Here is an 18,767-nt window from a genome sequence, read left to right as displayed (position 1 = left end):
TTGTCGACCTCTTTCCTCTTCTCTGCTCTATGACAAATGGGACTTTATATGTGTGTGTGTGTGTGTGTGTGTGTGTGTGTGTGTGTGTGTGTGTGTGTGTGTGTGTGTGTGTGTGTGTGTGTGTGTGTGTGTGTGTGTCTGTCTGTCTGTCTGTCTGTGTGCATGCGTGCGTGTGTGTGTCAGTGTGCATGCTGCTTTCATGTCATACATCAACACAATGCTGGAAGACTGCTCGTCATCCTGGCACTGCTGTACCTGATCAAACATTCAGGGCTGCTGTAGCACACACTGCGCACCCTGATGCACACACACACCCACACAAACAAACAAAGTGCACAATCATACACAAACACACATGCATACATACCCAAATATACACACACACACACACACACACACACACACACACACACACTGACACACATATCTACCAAAGTAGTGGACCGATCAGGCTTTAAAGTGACAGCTTGTCTGCTAACAGATGGATCTGTTCCATCACAGCCACTGATTGTGTATTTTTGAGGTAGTTTGTGGAAAGAGATCTGTATCTGAAGAACTTCTTTGCAGGTGTGTCAGGACAGCCTCTCTGTTTGCATGTGTGTGGTAGTGATCCCTGGGAATAATAACTTTGTGTCCAAACATGAATTAGATAGATCATATATGGATAAGATACAGTCATGTTCATTGATGTCTTCCTTTATTTAACATAAAGCCTGCTGAATACAGAGGCTGCAAATAACAAAAGTATATGCCAGGCATGGTGAAACACATGTAGCAGCACAACACACCTGTAATAACCAGATGGAATCCAAAACTGGTGTGATTAAAGCTTTACACCTACAGACTGTAGGGAAAACATACAAGTCACAAAATCTTTTTTTTTTAAATACTTTGCAATTAAATCTGAAAAAAGCAGATCATCAAAAAAGCAGACCTTTTAACAAATTGTGTTTTTTCTCTTTTGCGTTTATGCTGACTTTTGCTTATTTTTGGTCATTATTGTTATATTTTTAAATGTAGTTTTCCATCCGCCTACAGTCTCAGTTCATTTCTAAACAGTATGACAATCAGTCAGCATTATCCTGAAGATTTTTTAAAAGAATACATTCAAATTAATAGACCTAAATAACTTCAGTGCTGAAGCATAGTTAACAAACTGTTAGCTTACATTTCAGGTATCCCTTATAGCTTTTATGAAAATTGCATTACTGCTGGTCTGGCTGTGAATGTCACAAGATCTTGATGCTTACTTCTCTGTTAATGAATTTGCAAATTACATTTTCAACTTTTCAATGCTCCAAAGTGCCTTAAAGTGACAATTCCCATCACTGTTAATGAATTGAACTTCTTTGAAAACATCACACAAGCACACAGAAACTGATTTGGGATTAATTCCACCTTCCACCTAAAGTGACAACACTGAGTGGCAACAGAGTGAGGTAACGATGGGTTAAAATCTGATCAAGTTTATTTGTCAAGATGTTCACAAGAAGCTCAGAAATCAGGTCCCTCCTTCTTCAGGTTTGGGTAGTCTGTGCTGATGGCAACAAACTGGGGAACAAAAGAGAAAACCAAACTGAGAAAAGCTTGATGCTGTTGAGCTAAGGAGTAATTTCTGTATTGAATCTAGCATGTGAATAATAAGAGATGTATAAATCAAATAAATGAGGACCAGAATGTGAACCTTGTTTTATAACTGTGACAACTGTTTGGTACTTACCTTATATTGGTATGTTGGGTCTAGTTTATTCCATGGCTCAGGGTTATTGGTCTTGTTCCAGCTAAACACAAAAACAACAGACAGAGATTCATATTCACAGACAATCTGATTTGCCTGAGAGCTGCTTCAGTTCATCCACATTCTGATATCCTTCCTATACGTGCAATTTAAAAGTCAACTAGGACAAACAAAAGTTGAGGGAGAGTTTCAAGCCTGTCCTATCGTATACTCAATTACTTTTGCAGATAAATTATGAAAGTTCTGCAAAGAAACAAAACAGATCACCAACCTGTAAACTTTTGTTTAAAGTACTTAGCTTTTCAGCTTTTATTGAAGGATGCATTAAGGACTTATACACCGTTTGAAATCAGTGGGTGGGGAGGAAGTCTATGCAGGATGCAGTTTGAGGTAGAAATGAAAGCAGGATCCCTCCTGTCGGTAACAGTCATAAATTTGATACCTCTGCTTCATTAATTCACCCACCCACTGCATATCTTGTTAGGAAGTTTTCAAATCTGCTTTTCAACTGGAAATTAGCAAAGCATGGAAATATCGCTTACATATTACATCAATGATGGTTTATTCCACTACAGGGGGGCAATGATTACTGTTTGAAAACTGCAGTCTCATTGTCCTCAAATAATGTGTATATGGAAACAAACAAATGCCCTCCCCATGAAACAGGAAGGACACAGTAAAAGGAAGCAGACCTAAGATAAGCTAATTTTCTGAATCACTTCGTAATTGAACACTTTCAAATTTAAAGAGAAATTTAGACTTTTTCCCCAGAAGAGAGTTCAAGACAGTCAAAAAACAGTTTCACCGATCCATGAAAGTTCTTCCAGAGTTTCTTTGTTCAACCAAATATCACATATCATCTCTGGTAACTGGAAATGTTAAGGGTTCTTACGTGACATGGGGTCCTTTTGCCAAACGGAACAGATATAGAGATGCCCCGCCCATTCCCAAACAGATGAAGAAGAACTGGGGGATGAGCTGAAGATGCAGAAAGACAGTTAGAAAAACATCATTTATTGATTTAACATTTACTGATTTGTCACATCATGATGTATTTAATATTGTGCTACCTGAGCCTTTCATGACAACACATAAATAGTGAGTGGCTGACAGTATGATATCTTATCTATTTCGTACAAACAGCATTTATGGTTTATTGAGAAGTTAAAGCTGTCAGCAGCAACGCCTCGCTCTGATTGACTGACATTGCTTGACTGATTGCAGCCTGCAGGATCAGAAATAACAAACAACTGTGACTGAGTCCTATTCCAAATATAGGCCCACCCTGTCTTCAAATTCTGACATAAAACATAAAAAAGTAGTCCTATACGAGCTTTACCAGTAAATGAAGTGAGGCGTGGGTGTTTATTGAAATCTTGAAAACATTGTCATGTTTTGAGTTGTCTTATTTTCCTATCCATCATATCAGGTGACAGCCAGCAGGTGATTACCTTCACTTGTAGGAAGATCAGGTGCAGAGAGAAACAGCTACCCTGACTCTGTACTTTTTACAAAATTAACACATTATACCTTGTGAATAACTACTATTAAATTTACAGTTTGTGGTCCAAGAGTAGTAGGATGGGTTTCTGGATTGTCAGGTTAGCAGTGTCCATCTTCCATCTTTCTCCAATTATACCTAAATAGACTGTGAGTGAATGGCTTTAATTGTAACAAGGGCATTTTACTGCTGTCATTTATTGCTTATTATACCTAAGACTGTGAAATGTGTTGTTCTGAAGTCTAAAACATGTTTTAACTTACAATATTGTGGTATTAACTTATGATACTTCACAAAAAATCAGATTTATTTTCTACCACTTGAGTTCTATAGAGACGTCCACAGCTGGCAGCTTGCTTTCTATCTTTGAAATACATAATAGTTGCACTTAGAGATCACCAATAAGCTACATTTCATGTTGTATCTATGCAATTAGATTTAGATAGAGCCAGTCCAACTCACTCCCCATGTCTTTCAAAGTGCCCAACCACCCATCTGACCTTCTCTATAACTATATATCTGGTTCTCTGGCTCAAAAAGACCCCATCTATCTGACTGTCTAACTTTCTATGGTACTAACTTTTCATTTGTCTAGCTGAACAGTCCTTCTTTCTCCCTGACTCCTAAACTTCCCCACTCTCTCAAACAGCCTGTCTCCGTCTCTCTAACTGTCTGTCTGTCTGACTGCTGTAGCTTGATCAGGGAAGCTTGTTGAGTCTCACTGGGATTTGCTCCCTGCAGCGTCTGTCTCCCTCACTCGGTCTCTCTCCCAGCCTGCCTGCCTGCCTGTCTGTCCGTCTGTCAGGATGATAGACTATATCAAGGAGCTCTGGAAGAGCCTCATAGGGATTTCCTCCCTGCAGCTTCTCTCTCCTTCTTTCCGTCTCTATCTCTCGCACTCTCTCTATCTCCTGGGAGGCTGATGACAAGAAGTTAAAACTCAGTCTCTCCATTCTCTGACAGCAGTGCTGGTTAAAAGCATAGAAATAATCCCTTTCCCTGTGGGAATAACTCTGATTTGTACATTTATTTAAGTCCAACTACTCATTGCCTAAATGCTTAGATTTTGTCAATTCAGATTTAAGAGGTATGTAAGTCACAAAAGTAATTTTCAGTGTCAGTCCTCTGTCAGATTGACTGGATTTTAAATGAGCCCCTGAAGCAAGTTACCCTAATGACCTGTAGTTCAAAGACGATTAGACACAATCTTATTCTGATTTCATATCCTGCTTTGATTGATTCAGCTTGAAAGCTGTGCAAACATGACATGCAATCATCAAGTTTTGCCTCTCCTGTGTTCTCTTAAATAATGATTTAAATAAGTTTAATAATCTGTGTTCTGTTAACATTTTATATGCAACAGCCTTTTTGTAAATGAAAACAGGTGACACTAACTTTAGACACGCAAACAAGAAAACAATAGAGATAACTTACCCCAGGATGCTTCTTAGCATGCTCCACTGCTGTCCGAAATATCATTGCTCCAGTTTCTATAAATGTAGCAAAAGTGTTTCAAAATGAAAATTTTCAGAGTCAATTACTCAGGCCCCGGTTATTAACAGGCACAAGCTTTAAATGGCCGTGCAGGATCAGGATTTAGACCTGTTGCTCTCTGTATGTGGAGGGAGGAGGGAGGGAGGAGGAGGAGAAGGAGGTCATTTACATCTGATTACAGCTCCTTCTGTTCCCTTGTTGGTGTGATTACACTGTGCTCTACACTGTAACACTTTATATTCAAACTATCAGGTTTCATTATTGTGAATCTTTATTTAATATCCAGGCCAGAGACATTTGTTGCTCATATGAGGGTGTTATATTGTTCAAAGTGTGCGTGCTCTTACGTTAGCTTGGAGGCTTTTTCTCCCTTATTTCCTTCTCTGTTGTTTAAAGACTTCTTGGCCCTTAGGGAGATAACTGGAGGAAATGGGGAAACATACAAACAACGTGTCCTTTTTAAAGCCACTGGGGATTACTGGTGTCTAAGGACATCTTCAGTTTCCAGAATCATATTATAGATGTATCAGATACCAAAAAACACAGTTCAGTCGAATGCTTCAACAACAAATAGAAAAAGCAGACCAGCACAGAGACAAGAGATCACAGGGAGTTAAAAAGCCAGGACTAAAACAAGATTTTTGTGAGCATGTTGTGTTTTCACCAAATGAAAAATATCAATAACAAAGTTTTTACACAGACTTATATCAGTTTGTTGATGGTCCATGGTGCAGTCATTTTGCATCTTCTTCAAGAATTAACTTTTTTATATAACCCCAGAGGGAAATCACTGTAATCAAAGTCAGAGACCCTCCGAAGATCTTCCACCACAGTGATCATGTTTTACTCTTAAAAGACTTCAAAGGTCAGTTATCAAAGTGAATGACCCAAATGCAAATTAAGAGATTTAAGAAACATGGCAAATCCCTTTGGCTATCATTAATTCCAGAGGAGGTCTTTGTTTTATTCAGCTGGTGTTTGGGGTTAGTTAAAGGAACATTGTTTCAGTAAAGGTGGAAGACTACCAGTTCTTTATCCAGCAAGGTAATTCAAATCTGAGAGGGTGAAATATGAAGAAATGATAGGAAGACTAAAGTAGATCCATAAAGTTGATGCTTGAATCCAGAATAAATAAATCTACCCTGTCAACTTTAATACTTCCAGAAGTTCATTTGAAGGATGCTGCTTTGAAAAAATGTAGTCTAAACTGCAAAACAGTATTGTTGTGTGTTAATGTGTGTTTGTGTTTGTGTAGGTGTGTGTGTGGGAGTGCAGATATAAATTAGCTTAAGCAAACTCTGGCACAATGCATCAAATGGGGACATGTATGTTCATATTGTAAATGGTCCCTTTATGAAAAATTGAAAAACACCAAAACTGATTATAGAGCTTCACTTAACAGATTCCAGTGGACACATACTTTCTTAATGTGAAATCTTCACTGTTGCATCTTGTGTATTTGATATGCTGAAGAAAAGACTACAGATGTGTTCTAATATAGTCTTTCTGACCACTCAAAGTGCTCTTACACAACTCATCACATTCATCTTTTGACACTATACAATCAGAACGTTATGGCAGAAGGTGCTACTGTAGGGGATCTTCAGTTTGAACTAATTCCATTCATATGTATTCACAGTCAAGTCACCTGGTGTACTTTGGGTTTAGTACCCTAGGATACTTTAGCATGTGACAACAGGAATAGGGATCGAACTTCTAACAATCTGAATGAGAATCAACTAAGTCTACCACTGAGTTGGTCAGCCCCAAGCAGACGGCTGATGCGTAAACATGTCTGTCTGATTCGTGGCATTTCGGTTTGACACAGGAGGGCTTCACTTACATTAGCCAACACACGTGTGATACCTCCAAGCACCACACGTCAGTCCTCGGGTGATAAGGAGGCTTCTTGAAGTCTGACAGGTCACATCTTTGAGGTTGGAAAACATATCTTTACAATACACTTTCAAAAGAAAACAAAGCTTGCTCACACAATTATGTAAGGCACCAACTTTAAGTTGAAATTAATATTAGTGGTTATTTCCCAAACTTAAGTTATTTTTCATAACAGCAGATATTTATGGTAATTTCGTTATCTCACTCAGACAAGGTGTCTGCAGATGGTAACATATCCCGGTGTGAAACAGGGCTGTAGCTCTAACAGCCTGTCAAGGTTGTGCGCATTTGTGTGTGTGTGTGTGTGTGTGTGTGTGTGCGTGCGTGCGTGCGTGCGTGCGTGCGTACGTGCGTGCGTGCGTGCGTGCGTGCGTGCGTGCGTGCGTGCGTGCGTGTGTGTGTGTGAGGAATGGTAGTTAGACCTTTTGCAAATGAGCTCTCTAAACTGTCGTGTGAGTCCCACATCGTCTTCTGCAGATGAAGCATCACTTAGATGAAGAGGCACTGTATGTGTGTATATGTGTACGTGTATGAGTACGTGTATGTGTGAGTTGCACTAAGCAGTCAGGTGGCCTATTCACAGGACACATTGCAACAATAATCCTGGCACATTTAAGCAATGATTTGCAGCTGCTTTATAGGTACTTCATGCAAATCCACTTCCTCAGTACCAGTACAAACAAAAAGTTTCTCTCCCCCCTGTACAGAAGTTCCAAAGTTTGAAGTTAGATCCTTTTAATCAGGAGTTTTGACAACTTTTCACAGCGGTGTTAACTTATTAAATCATTAATTACCAGAAACTAATGAAACCACTCATAGTCAACTATTCTTCTCAGACATGGGTCTTATTATACTAAAAATAATAGATTTTCAAAATTAAAGAACTGCTTCTGTATCTTTATGAAAAAGCAGTGGAACACGTACGGATGAAAAATACGGATGAAGGATGACGGGGAAGGCAATTCAAAATGAAAAAGACAAGTAGCATTGTCTACTTTTTGACATTTGTGTAAATTTTTATTATAAATAATGTATCAATCCTTGAGGCATAGTAAGCTTGACCCAAAAGCCTAATCAGTTCATGTGTGAGTCTTGACAATTGCTCCAAAACAAAAGAAAACTCCTGGTTGTATTAAATTCAAAGTTGTCTCTTCTTTTTGTCATTATGCCAACCATGAGTGCTGTTAACAATTTATACTCTTTAACCATCGGGACCACGCAGTATAACAAACAAAATCCGATCAAGGCGTTTCTTTAAGAACCTTTTTGAAATTGCGACAGGCTCAAGCTTTACAGGGAAAGGTATTCTCAAATAATAATAATCCAAACATTAAAACACCATACACCTCATCCAGCCACCAAATCTGAGACCTAATTTCACCTGCCCTCCGAGCACAGGACTGTGTGACATGAGCTCAGCCCTGCCTGGTTTGCCTGCTGACCTACAACACGGCAGCTCAAAGACAGATCCTCCTAATTGGACACTGGCCAACCCAATGGCACAAACAGGCACTAATACAGCACAGGCTTGTTTAAAAATACACATGATCTGCATGGTATATCATCATCATGGTTTATCGCTCGAGCTGTGGAAAAGTTATTTATAATCCTCAGTAATGATGACGTTTATTGGTCCCAGCAGTTTATTTGGCTTGTACATCACTCACATCCGGCAACCCAGTGAGAATGCACACAACAGAGGGAAATGAATGCAGCACACGAGCAGGAGGAAAGTATAACCAGGTATACACAGGGGTTGAAGTGGGAAACACATCACCCTTCATATCAGTTTTTTTGTTGTTGAATTTAATCAAAAACACTTCTTTAAGGGTTGGAGTAGGATCAGGACACTGTCATCTAGATCATTAACACTTCAAACTTAAAGGGCTCAAACACTCATTAGGAGCGTATCCACCTGTTTGTTTATAGTGTAAGGAAACCTAAAAGCTACATAATGGCATTTTCATAAGCCTCACACAATTTCATCATGGACATTATAAAAAGGTAAAAAAAAAAAACCTCCCTCATTAATTGTCTCTTTAGACTTTTTTGTTATTATTAATTCCGTATAAAAAGCCTTGTTGAAATGTAGTGTAGCCATGGAAATAAATCCTGTTTGCTTATTTTAATACACAAAAAAGATTGCCTTATTTTTCTTTGTTTTAATCCCTTTTGTCAAATTTAAGCCAATCACCCTGCAGTCACAGGCCTGCTTTGGCTCTGATTAGCCCTGCTTTGGAAACCAGGGGGCTGTTTCTTTCTACGAGTCTCTGTTTATTGTGCTGCTTGAGGACAAACAGAGCAAGCTGGCAAAGGGTTTGAACCTTGAGCTGTGGCACAGTTTAACACCACGTAATACCATTAGACCACAGAGGTCTGCTGGGTTATTAATGTGGACCAACGAGGAACAGGACAGTGTACAAAACCTGAAGGCACATTACAGTACAGTAGATCAGACGAAGAGATATGGACTGTACATCATTATTATGAAGGTATCTATATAAACGGTTTCTTGTGAACATAAGGCTGTTTAAACCAGGGATTTTTAGATTAGTGGGCAGAACACAAAGTGCATTTTGTTGAACGGGCATTCACAAAGGTTAACAAAGAATAAATTGTAACATAAATGGAAACCTACATTGACTATGTAACCCTTCTTAGAGTGGTTTTTACTCACAGTTCTTAGAGAGTACTTGCATAAACAGCAGCTTCACAGGTGAGGTGTGAAACCCTTTGCTCTACATAAACCTGCACAAACTCTCTATCATAGAAGTATTAGTGTTACAGTTATTGCTATTGTTAGTTCTCTGATGACAAAAAGCATGGCCTGGATGCAGCTGTTGAGGATAGAGCTAAGATTTTTTTTAGGAATGTGTGCCATCTAGTGGTGCAAAACTAAATTACATCACATTATAATATAAACAGTAGTTAAATGCTTAGCTCTATTAAATAACAAATGTAACACTCATTCACGTTGTGCACACATGCATATACATATATTTTACAATTTGTTCATGTTTTGAGATCTTACATCATATTATGTTATTATCATGTTATATGCAAAATATACTTTTTCATGGTTTCCTAACAAAACTATGTGTCTCTGGTCTGTCTACAAACCCCCTCAAAATGAGAAAAATCAACCCTGTCCCTCTTTTGTCTGCTCAACCTTTCAGAAAATGTGTGCTCAAACAGGCCAATCAGAGATTTTTCCTTTATGACGTCATGAGGGGAGATTAACGAGATACTTTCCACTGAAAAAGTAGTCCAATATATTATCTTTGGATGCACGGGGTAGTGAATAAATGATATGACTTGACATCATCAGACTACATTGCTTTCTTGTTGTTTTTTGACATCAAAGCTTTTCTTTGAGCTGGTCAATTCAGGTTAGAAGTGCTGCTTAGACAAACCTAATAACTTCAAGACAAGTAAACACTCAATAATACAATCACATATCTAAATACATGGATTCAAATGACAATAATTGTTATTGCCAGTGTTAATAAGAGTAATACAGCCAATGTTCATTGGACAATATTTTTTAAAATGTTCATCTGTTTAATTTTAATGTTGTGATTACATGCTGCATTTAATCACCATTGCATTGGTGTGGTAGCAAATAACTGGACTGATTAAATCTAACTGTTACAAAGCCAAAGCTACATGCATTGACAGAGACAACGAGTTGTAAGTTCAGAAATGTATCTTTTTTGTTTTATGTGTCACTTTTGTCAACTGACCCTTCAATAGTTTTTAAAGTGAGCACAACGCAATAACAGATAAATTGGAAAATAGTAAGAAAGAGTGTGTAGGTCTATTATTGGTTGCATCAGCCAGCTGCCAGAGTCTCCCCTCCACCTGATCATTTACTTATACAACTCTTTCAATTTGTGAAAATATGTATTTTATTAAAAAAAACATACAAACAATAAATTCTATTTACATATTAACACATGAGATATTTCCACTTGACATATTCAGATCATTAATTCAACCATTCAATTTGAATGCTCTCCTGTGGTTTTGCAAAGTGTAATGGAAATAAAATATGACTGTTTTTTTTCAAAACATGTGTAAGCCGGACTCTACAAAGTCACATCAGACCTAAAAAGTAGGAATGATGAAGTCTCTCTGCAGACTACAGAGTACACAGGAAATGTATTCCTTCAAAGATCTTTACAACAATCTCTGTTAAACTAACAGCTAAATATTATTCTAGCTTTTAGCTTCATTTGTATTTTGGTAGTTTGTTTTGTTTATTCCAAACGCTTGATAGCAGAACCCAAAGTAATTTTTTGGGTAGAACAAACAAACAAACTGAGTCTTCAGCAAATAGGCGATTTTGTTTTCAGTCTCAAACAATCAAAGAACTAAGTCAAGGTCTTCTTGACTTTAAATGTACCCAGTTTAATCCTGCTCAATGACGGTTGCTAGAAGGAATGTTGGGAAATTTTGACCTCAATACGGATGTAGAACAGCAAAGTCAAACTGAATAGGAGTAAACACTTTGCTGCAATCAATAATGACTTCTGGGATTCACAGAACAACAGAGGCTCCAAATATCTGTGATCCCAGTTTAAGAGGTTACCATGGGAATTTCAGCAACAGTAGAACTGGGGGGCGTTGGGGCAGAAGTTACTGTGGTGGTGGTGGCAGCACAGGCTCCAGTTGGTGTCAGTGAGGTACCAGTAGACTCGGTAGGACGAGGAGGAACTGGTTTGGTGAGTTTTATAGGCACAAAGACATTAGAGGCACAGTGCTCACTCAGATACTCGCCTCCTTTCTCTTCATAGTCCTGTCTGCTGATCCATCCCTCTGTGGATACTCCCCCTTCTCCAGGTAGATGCTCTAGGGCCCAATCTCTTGCCCCATACCAAGCATCCAGGGATGGTCGCAACGCCATTGTAACCTGTGAAGGAGTGAAGCGGTGCTCAAATGAATTCTTGAGAGATAACTTCACTAATGTCCCTCCCCTCTATCTCTATCACATATCAACTGAAGTTGTGTCTCTGATATATACAGGATGAGGTTATTCAAAATAGCATGGTAGATTAGTACAAGAGTTTGGGTTGTGAAATGATAAAGGGCATTTTAAAACGGATCTTAAAAGGACCTGGTACCTTAAAATGTGATTGGAATGGCCTCATGGCCCGCAGTTCTCTCTCCACTCTCTCCTTCATCCCTGGGTACTGCATGTTTCCACCTGTCAGAAACACATTGCTCACCAGCGCCTCCTGCTGCTCTGGAGTGTACCTGATAATACAAACATATAAAACAGAGGTATAAGCTGCAGTCAACTAGTCTCTGTTTTGAAGGTTCCTAATGGAGGGAAATTACCAAGAAGTGTTTAAGTGTCAGCCATGATAAGAGCTGATTGAATTCTCTCTATAATGAGAAGAAAAGAAAAGTCACAGCTTCCTTCATTATCCCCTTTAGCAAAGAAACAACTAGACCAGAATAATAGAAGAAAAATGACCCACAGTTCATTATGTCAACTATATTTAAAGTGAAACATCTCTTGGCTATGCATGGCAACAAACAATCAGCACTGTTGTTGATTTGAACGCCTCCTTTGCTAGATTAAACTGTTACTTCGATTCAATCAAACTGAAGCTTTATGTGGATGAGAGGAGATGACGATGGCCAAAGGAATAAACTCAACTTGTCAACCATATCGCTTCACCTTTGGTAACTCATATTCCTATTTGTTTAACTTCAACCTCAAATGAATCTATCAATTAATAACCCAAACTATGTTTGAGTCTCTATTTTAATATACTGGAGATTCGTGCGGTTGAAGTTTAACTACTGTCAAGGGAGTGATTTCTGTTGCTTTGATGAAGTGAATAAACAAAACATAGCCTTTGCTTTGTCCATTATAACTCAGATAATTTAACATTCATCTGTGACCATGGAGAATATTTATTTACTGTTCATCATACCTATAATTAATAAATAAGTCCACATTCAAAGTTATCAATCTTAAGGTGTTCACAGGAAAATCAGCTGACTGTTTTAGCAGCTAAGAACTGCCTCATCCTGAGGGTTCTTTCTGTTTTGTAACCTGTAAAAGTCCTATAGAGGTTATATTGATTTATTCGACTACATTTAATAACATAGTAGAAACACACTGGGCAATAGCAGAAGCATTTGCAGATTGTAGTTTGTCACAGCAGACCCTCGCGACATCTGTGACATCTGACTGGTGGAAGTGGGGCAGGATTCTCACCACACTCGTCTTTACCTAAATTGTTCGTGACTCCTTGACCAAGTGACATTTTCCATCAAGGTCAAAGTCAAAGAGTTGGGAATTTTTGGGGCTTCTTATGTTTTGGACTTGGATTCATGCATGTGTATGTGTTATTATCATTTATGTTAAGTTCATTACTTGGCCAGAATATATTAAAAAAGTTACAAATAAAATATATGTATATAAAAAAAACATTACCTGGCCAGGACGTACTGCAGCGTCTCCATCAGTCCCATCTGGTCCTCTCCGGTCGGTGAAGGCTGGAACATGACCTCTGGACACCGCAGACGCTCTGTTCCAATAAACAGCTGGTGGTATTCAGCCATGTTGAACACGGGCTGGAGACAACATTGAGATTACTTTCAGCTAACACTAATATGTGACAAGTACTGAAAAATTAACAACAGGTCCAATAAAAGTTAGCTTGTCTCTTAAAAACATTATACAAGATGAAAAGTTTGACTTTGACTGCTGTGTATCACACTGAACAATAATTGCGTAATCAGCATTAATTAGAATCTAAATGTCTGTCTTGGAGGTTCCCGTGTCTCTCAGCCATTACCTGAATTACATTTGCGGGTTTTTCTGGCAGTGTGTCTTCAGGGAAGTCAGGATCCATCAGTGCCACTCCGTCTCCCTCATCCATTGGCTGTTCCAGCTCAGACACCTGGCAGGGAGCAACAGAACAGCCTCAGGCTTCACGTCAGCTATGGCACATTGGCTGCAGCCAACAATGACAGATCCTGTACAGCCCTGCAGCACTTCCACGGTAATGACATCATGCTGTCACCTCAGCTCAGGGGTCCGACATTTATCAGCTGCTGTCATTCTTTTCTCAAGAATATAAAGTGTAGTTGGATTCTTGTGCTGCTTTGTTACAATTGAGTGAAGACATTTCCAAGTGAAATAGTGCACGATTAGGAACAGTTATTTAGTATATGTCTATATATCTAAATATATATTAACAAAAGGAAGGTTCAGCCAGACAAATGACCTCAATATGACACAAATCAGGACTCCCTGTTGTGTTATACTTTTCTTTTGATTTGGTAGAGTGAAACCCACCTCTGTCTTTCCATCTGCTCCGTCAATGTGCAGCAGTTTTTGTCTACCCTGTTCCACAGCCAACTGCAGCTTGTTGATGTATGACTGCAGCTCCTCTGCCGAGTCCATGTTGAGCTCAACTAGACTCTTATGAAACTGATCCAACAGGCCGTCCTCCAGCAGCTCCTGTGCACACAAAACTCTACCATGACTGTGCAACACATTTCTGCTTTGTTTAGAAAAAAAATCACATTTGTACAAGAAGAACTGCTAGCTGTTTTCTTTTTGTATATATCAGTTTTTAAAAGTTTAAAATGAATCTCTTGGAGTACGAAGTCTTCGGTACAAACTTTGGATAGAACTTAAAGGATAGATCTCTTGCCTGTACTGCCATGAGTCTATCCAGCCTCTCTTGGTCCTGCTGTAGTTTCTCCTCCCTGCGGCGAGCGTTGATTTCCTGAAGCCGCCGGAGCTGCTGAGCTCGTCTCTCCTGCCTCTCCTCTACACTCACACAGCCGCCTGGCACCTTACTTGTGAAGGGAAGCTGCATCCGATGAACCTCACGCTCATAAAACTCTGGGCTGCGCCACTTTTCCAGCTCTGCTGGTGTCACAACATTGAGGGAATATTCGGACAGTAAATTAAAAAGTAAGAATCATTTGAGTTCATTTCATGTTGTTCTATCCCCTTCAGTCTTGTATCTGCTTCATCCTGACCAGCAATAAGCAAAAATGTATATGTGTGCAGTTCATTGATGTTAGTTTAGGTAAAGTAGGTCCTTTGACTATGCAAAAACTTTAACAATAAAATGCTGTTACAACTCTGACACATAACATTTCCCACAAAATCTTCAAGAAAGTATGAACTGTATGAAAGTACTCTATATATTTGCAATGACGTACTGCACCTTCATGATAATCCGCAGCTATGTAGCTATGTTCATGCAGCAGCTCCTCAACGCGGCTGAGTGTGATAGCAGCTAGGTGTCCCGGGTATTTAAGCTGAAGGAGACGCTGCAGGTAGGACGCTGCCTGACTCCCAGCCACGTTCACACGCTTACTGTTTACTGCATCAAACCTAGAGTTAAAAAAAAAACAAAAAAACAATAATGACAGAGGGACAGAAAGGAAAATAACTTCTTAGCTGTTATGATATAAAATAAACCGTAACAAGGCAAATGCAACATAGAAGCAGATGTTTATAAACTGTGGATCCTCACCTGCCATTGATGACTGGCAGGATGTGTGAACAGTGGTATCCTGAGGACAGAACAATGCCGGTGTGTGGGGGCTGGAGATTCCTTTGAATGTTATTGTGGTAGAAACTGTACAAGCTGTCCACTCCGTATGACACGTAAGGTACACGGTAGCACTCAAACAGCAACTCTGACATCATCTGCCGACAGTGCAGCGGGTTGCAGGGTGCCTCAGTCAAAACAATAGGATGTGCCACACCATCCTGCAAAGTATGGTAGAGTAATGCTGATTAATGATCTGGTTGTCATTACGACTAAATCTATCTGTGCAGTGAAGAACAATTGAAATGATGAACTACTACAATTAATATGCTCCTCATTATAAGACAATTTGGTCCTGATTCCTTTATTTGAACATTTCCCCTTCTTCGTTTGTCCCGATCTTTTCTGAACATCATTCGGTTTTTTAATTGAGTAAGGAATCTCTGAGACATAAGCAAGGATACACAAGACTAGCACCACTGCTGCAGCTGTAACACCAAGTGTCAGATTAAAACACACTCAAACAGTGTGCCGGTCTGATCGAGTCACAGACTCTTGGGGCTAAAAAAGTAAAGCCAACACAGCAATGAGTACAAGTTGGACACAATTTAGCCTACTTTAGAAAAGAACAGAAGAAATGAACCTTTGACCAACTTTTTAGCCCCACAGCCACTAAAGTAAAATTTGGAGACGATTTTTCCCTTGCCACTAAACTTCTAAATACATCAGATGGACAAAGCAAGTCTAATTTACTATTGAAAATAACACTTCCCTTACACTTTAAAAAAAGTAGCTTTTTAAAAACATGTCTGATTATATCTCAACAGCAGTTGGGAAAAGATACAATTTCATATCATTGGTGTGTTTATGATTCAGCATTGTTGGAGAGAATATTTGGTACAGCTTTCCAAAGAATACAAAATGCATTTATGTTGTAAAAATCTGAATGTTAAAAACTTCTCTTTATCTCTTGATGGAAATTAAAAAGTATCTCCATATCTGTGGCTGCCACTGACCTGTTATAAGCATTATCAGTCATAGATTTGTAAATAAGCTAAATTTTTTAAAAATGTCTTGCACAGAAAAGGCAAAGAATGGCAGATCGACATGTTACTGATGGCACAATCAAATGTGTCTTAAGTCTGTGGTGGACTTGAATAGTGCAGAATATGTAGACAGTTGCATCTACAGTGACTGCCATGTGTACAGGGGAAGGAGCTTTAGCACCTTTGGATTTGAGATTTTTAAATCCCACTTGCTGGTTTCCTGAAGTAGCCTTCTCCTGCTTTAATATAATCTATCAATCTACAATTGTAATGTTATTCAAATGTAAACCTATTTTAATTTCTTGTACAAAGCCCATGATTTCTGTATTCAAGTCTCTTATTTTCGTTTATGTGCGTGTTCGTTTTAAATACAGAGATTAATCTTTGCTGGTATTCGTTTTCTTGTATGACAAATAACTTGATATTCTTAAGTTTTGATTTGGTCAGTGTCAAACTTGGATTTTTCACACAATGTTCGTATGTTCAGTTATCTCATAGGGCTCATAATGAAATAATGTTTGGCTCTGAGTAAGTGTATGGAGACTTGATATCTTGTGATAAAATCGGATTTAATTTGTGATTGCATTATCTCTTGTTGGGGAAGCAAAATCCATAGATAGATAGATAGATAGATAGATAGACAGACAGATAGACAGATAGACGGATAGACGGATAGATGGATAGATGGATAGATGGATAGATAGACAGATAGATAGACAGATAGATAGATAGATAGATAGATAGATAGATAGATAGATAGATAGATAGATAGATAAACTTTATTTCAGACCCATGGGTCCATATCAGCACAAGAGTAATATAAAAGACTAAAAATAAGTAAAATACATGTCCAGCAAGAAGTTGAGTGAGCTCCCTTAAAATGTCATTTTCTGAATCAGTTAACATTATCTGTGCACATTGGAAATTTACGTGCCAGCACATCAGCCTGTGCATAGTAGCTCAGTCCATAGGGACTTGGCTTGGGAACCGAAGGGTTGCCGGTTTGAGTCCCAGTATGGACGAAGTTTGGCAAGTGGACTGGTGGCTGGAGAGGTGCTGGTTCACCTGCCTGGGCACTGCTGAGGTGCCCCTGAGCAAGGCACCAAACCCCCAACTGCTCGGGGTGCGCTGGTTGACGGCAGTATCCTCACTCTGACATCTCTCCCTAAGCATGTTCACTGCATGTGTGTGCATTTGTATGTATATACCAAAAAAACTGTATGTGTAGCATGTCCAAAATAGCATGAGTGAAAAAATTGAATTTCCCCCCTGGGGATCAATAAAGTACCTTTCTTTCTTTCTAAAGTTTACAGCACTGCTGCTGCAGATCATCATCATCATCACATAAGTCATTTCTGATAATGTGCCCTAGATATTTGACTTTGTCCACTACACTAAGCACTTGATCAGATATACAGAAAGAAGGAAAGTTTTGCTTTTGATCATCCTTGGCTTTCACAATCATTATAACACTCTTTTTGATGTTGAACTTGATGTCATGGTGCACACCATAGCCAGAGCATATTCTGAGCAGTTGCTGTAAGCCAGCACTGTAAAGGGACAGGATGACTAAGTCATCAGCATACATCAGATTATTAAAAAGTCTATTCCCAACCATACACCCAGTCTTACAAGCTTTTAGTTGTTCAGAAAGATGGTCCATATACAAGCTAAAAAGGAGAGGTGACAGAATTCCACCTTGTCTGACCCCATTAGTCACTGAAAAGGCTGCTGATAGACTCTTCCGAGAGAATCTTGAAGTAGAGAAACTATAATTGGTTTATCAAGAGGCTTTGCCAACACAAACTTTGTCTTATGAAAAGAGAAATTTTAAGATGTAATAAGCTATGAGAAAGGAAAGCAAGTAGGCTACTTCTGGTGACATCAGAGGAGATGTGAAATGGCACAGTGTATGCTTGGTGATGCAAATGTTGGTACCACATCATGGCACACCACTGACCTCTGATGTGATGCCCATGTGTGTGAAAACATGGTCGAAAATGAGCTCCTGGATCTCAAAATTCACAACCACATTTCGGTCAAACTGGCTCTTCAACAGCCATCGCAGTGGCTCCAGGTTGGGGATATCGTTACCGATCTGGGTCTCACTGCGTGCGGCTCCTCTATTACGCGCCGCCACCGACCTGAAGAGCAGCTGCGGAGAGTCCTGTTCCCCTGCTGGACCAGCCCAACCAGTCCGGGTCTGGAACGAGCCATTATCTATGATTATTGGGGACGGTGTAGGGCTAAGACACTGAGCCGGGATATCAAATACTGGGTCGGGAGACGACTTGCAGTCCTCAAATGAGAAAATTTGATAGCCCGGTTCAGCTGTGGAAGCCATTTTGAAGGTGCGTCACAGAAATGTGCCTCCGAGTGGAAACTTGGTCAAGCCAACCATGGGTTCCTGTTAGTTTTTTAAAGAACTATTTCGACACATATCAGGCATATGAATGAATGAATGAATGAATGAATGAATCCGGTATTCTGCAGAGCAAAATGTATTTAATATAAATTAGTTTATTAAAGTATGCAGCCTATTGTGGCTCCACCGTATC

The 18,767-nt window shown here is 39.2% G+C and overlaps 2 protein-coding genes across 3 annotated transcripts; both read right to left on the bottom strand.

Annotated features, from left to right (window-relative positions):
* Positions 1-680: 680 nt before the first annotated feature.
* On the bottom strand, positions 681-6,607 carry ndufa4l2a (NDUFA4 mitochondrial complex associated like 2a). The gene is made up of 6 exons (XM_034696332.1): positions 6,577-6,607; positions 5,081-5,153; positions 4,674-4,851; positions 2,631-2,716; positions 1,721-1,781; positions 681-1,551 (listed from the first exon to the last, which is right to left on the bottom strand). Exons 3-6 carry the CDS (start codon positions 4,716-4,718, stop codon positions 1,495-1,497), a joined length of 249 nt encoding a protein of 82 aa, XP_034552223.1. The 5' UTR covers positions 4,719-4,851; positions 5,081-5,153; positions 6,577-6,607; the 3' UTR covers positions 681-1,494.
* Positions 6,608-10,513: 3,906 nt separating this feature from the next.
* actr5 (actin related protein 5) lies at positions 10,514-18,583 on the bottom strand. 2 transcript variants are annotated; one of them, XM_034696823.1, is made up of 9 exons: positions 18,170-18,583; positions 15,146-15,384; positions 14,834-15,003; positions 14,309-14,529; positions 13,948-14,112; positions 13,445-13,549; positions 13,081-13,220; positions 11,753-11,885; positions 10,514-11,541 (listed from the first exon to the last, which is right to left on the bottom strand). In XM_034696823.1, the coding sequence occupies exons 1-9, from the start codon at positions 18,551-18,553 to the stop codon at positions 11,209-11,211; spliced, it is 1,890 nt and encodes a 629-aa protein (XP_034552714.1). In that variant the 5' UTR covers positions 18,554-18,583; the 3' UTR covers positions 10,514-11,208. The 2 variants fall into 2 exon arrangements, with proteins under 2 accessions (XP_034552714.1, XP_034552715.1); XM_034696824.1 differs by having other exon boundaries at positions 14,309-14,526.
* Between the last annotated feature and the right edge of the window lie 184 nt (positions 18,584-18,767).

This window comes from Notolabrus celidotus, chromosome 11, assembly GCF_009762535.1.
Source record: "Notolabrus celidotus isolate fNotCel1 chromosome 11, fNotCel1.pri, whole genome shotgun sequence".
In the NCBI taxonomy this organism is placed as follows: domain Eukaryota; kingdom Metazoa; phylum Chordata; class Actinopteri; order Labriformes; family Labridae; genus Notolabrus; species Notolabrus celidotus.
The sequence above is the reverse complement of the archived record's forward strand: the minus strand, read 5'-3'. Positions and strand labels throughout refer to the sequence as shown.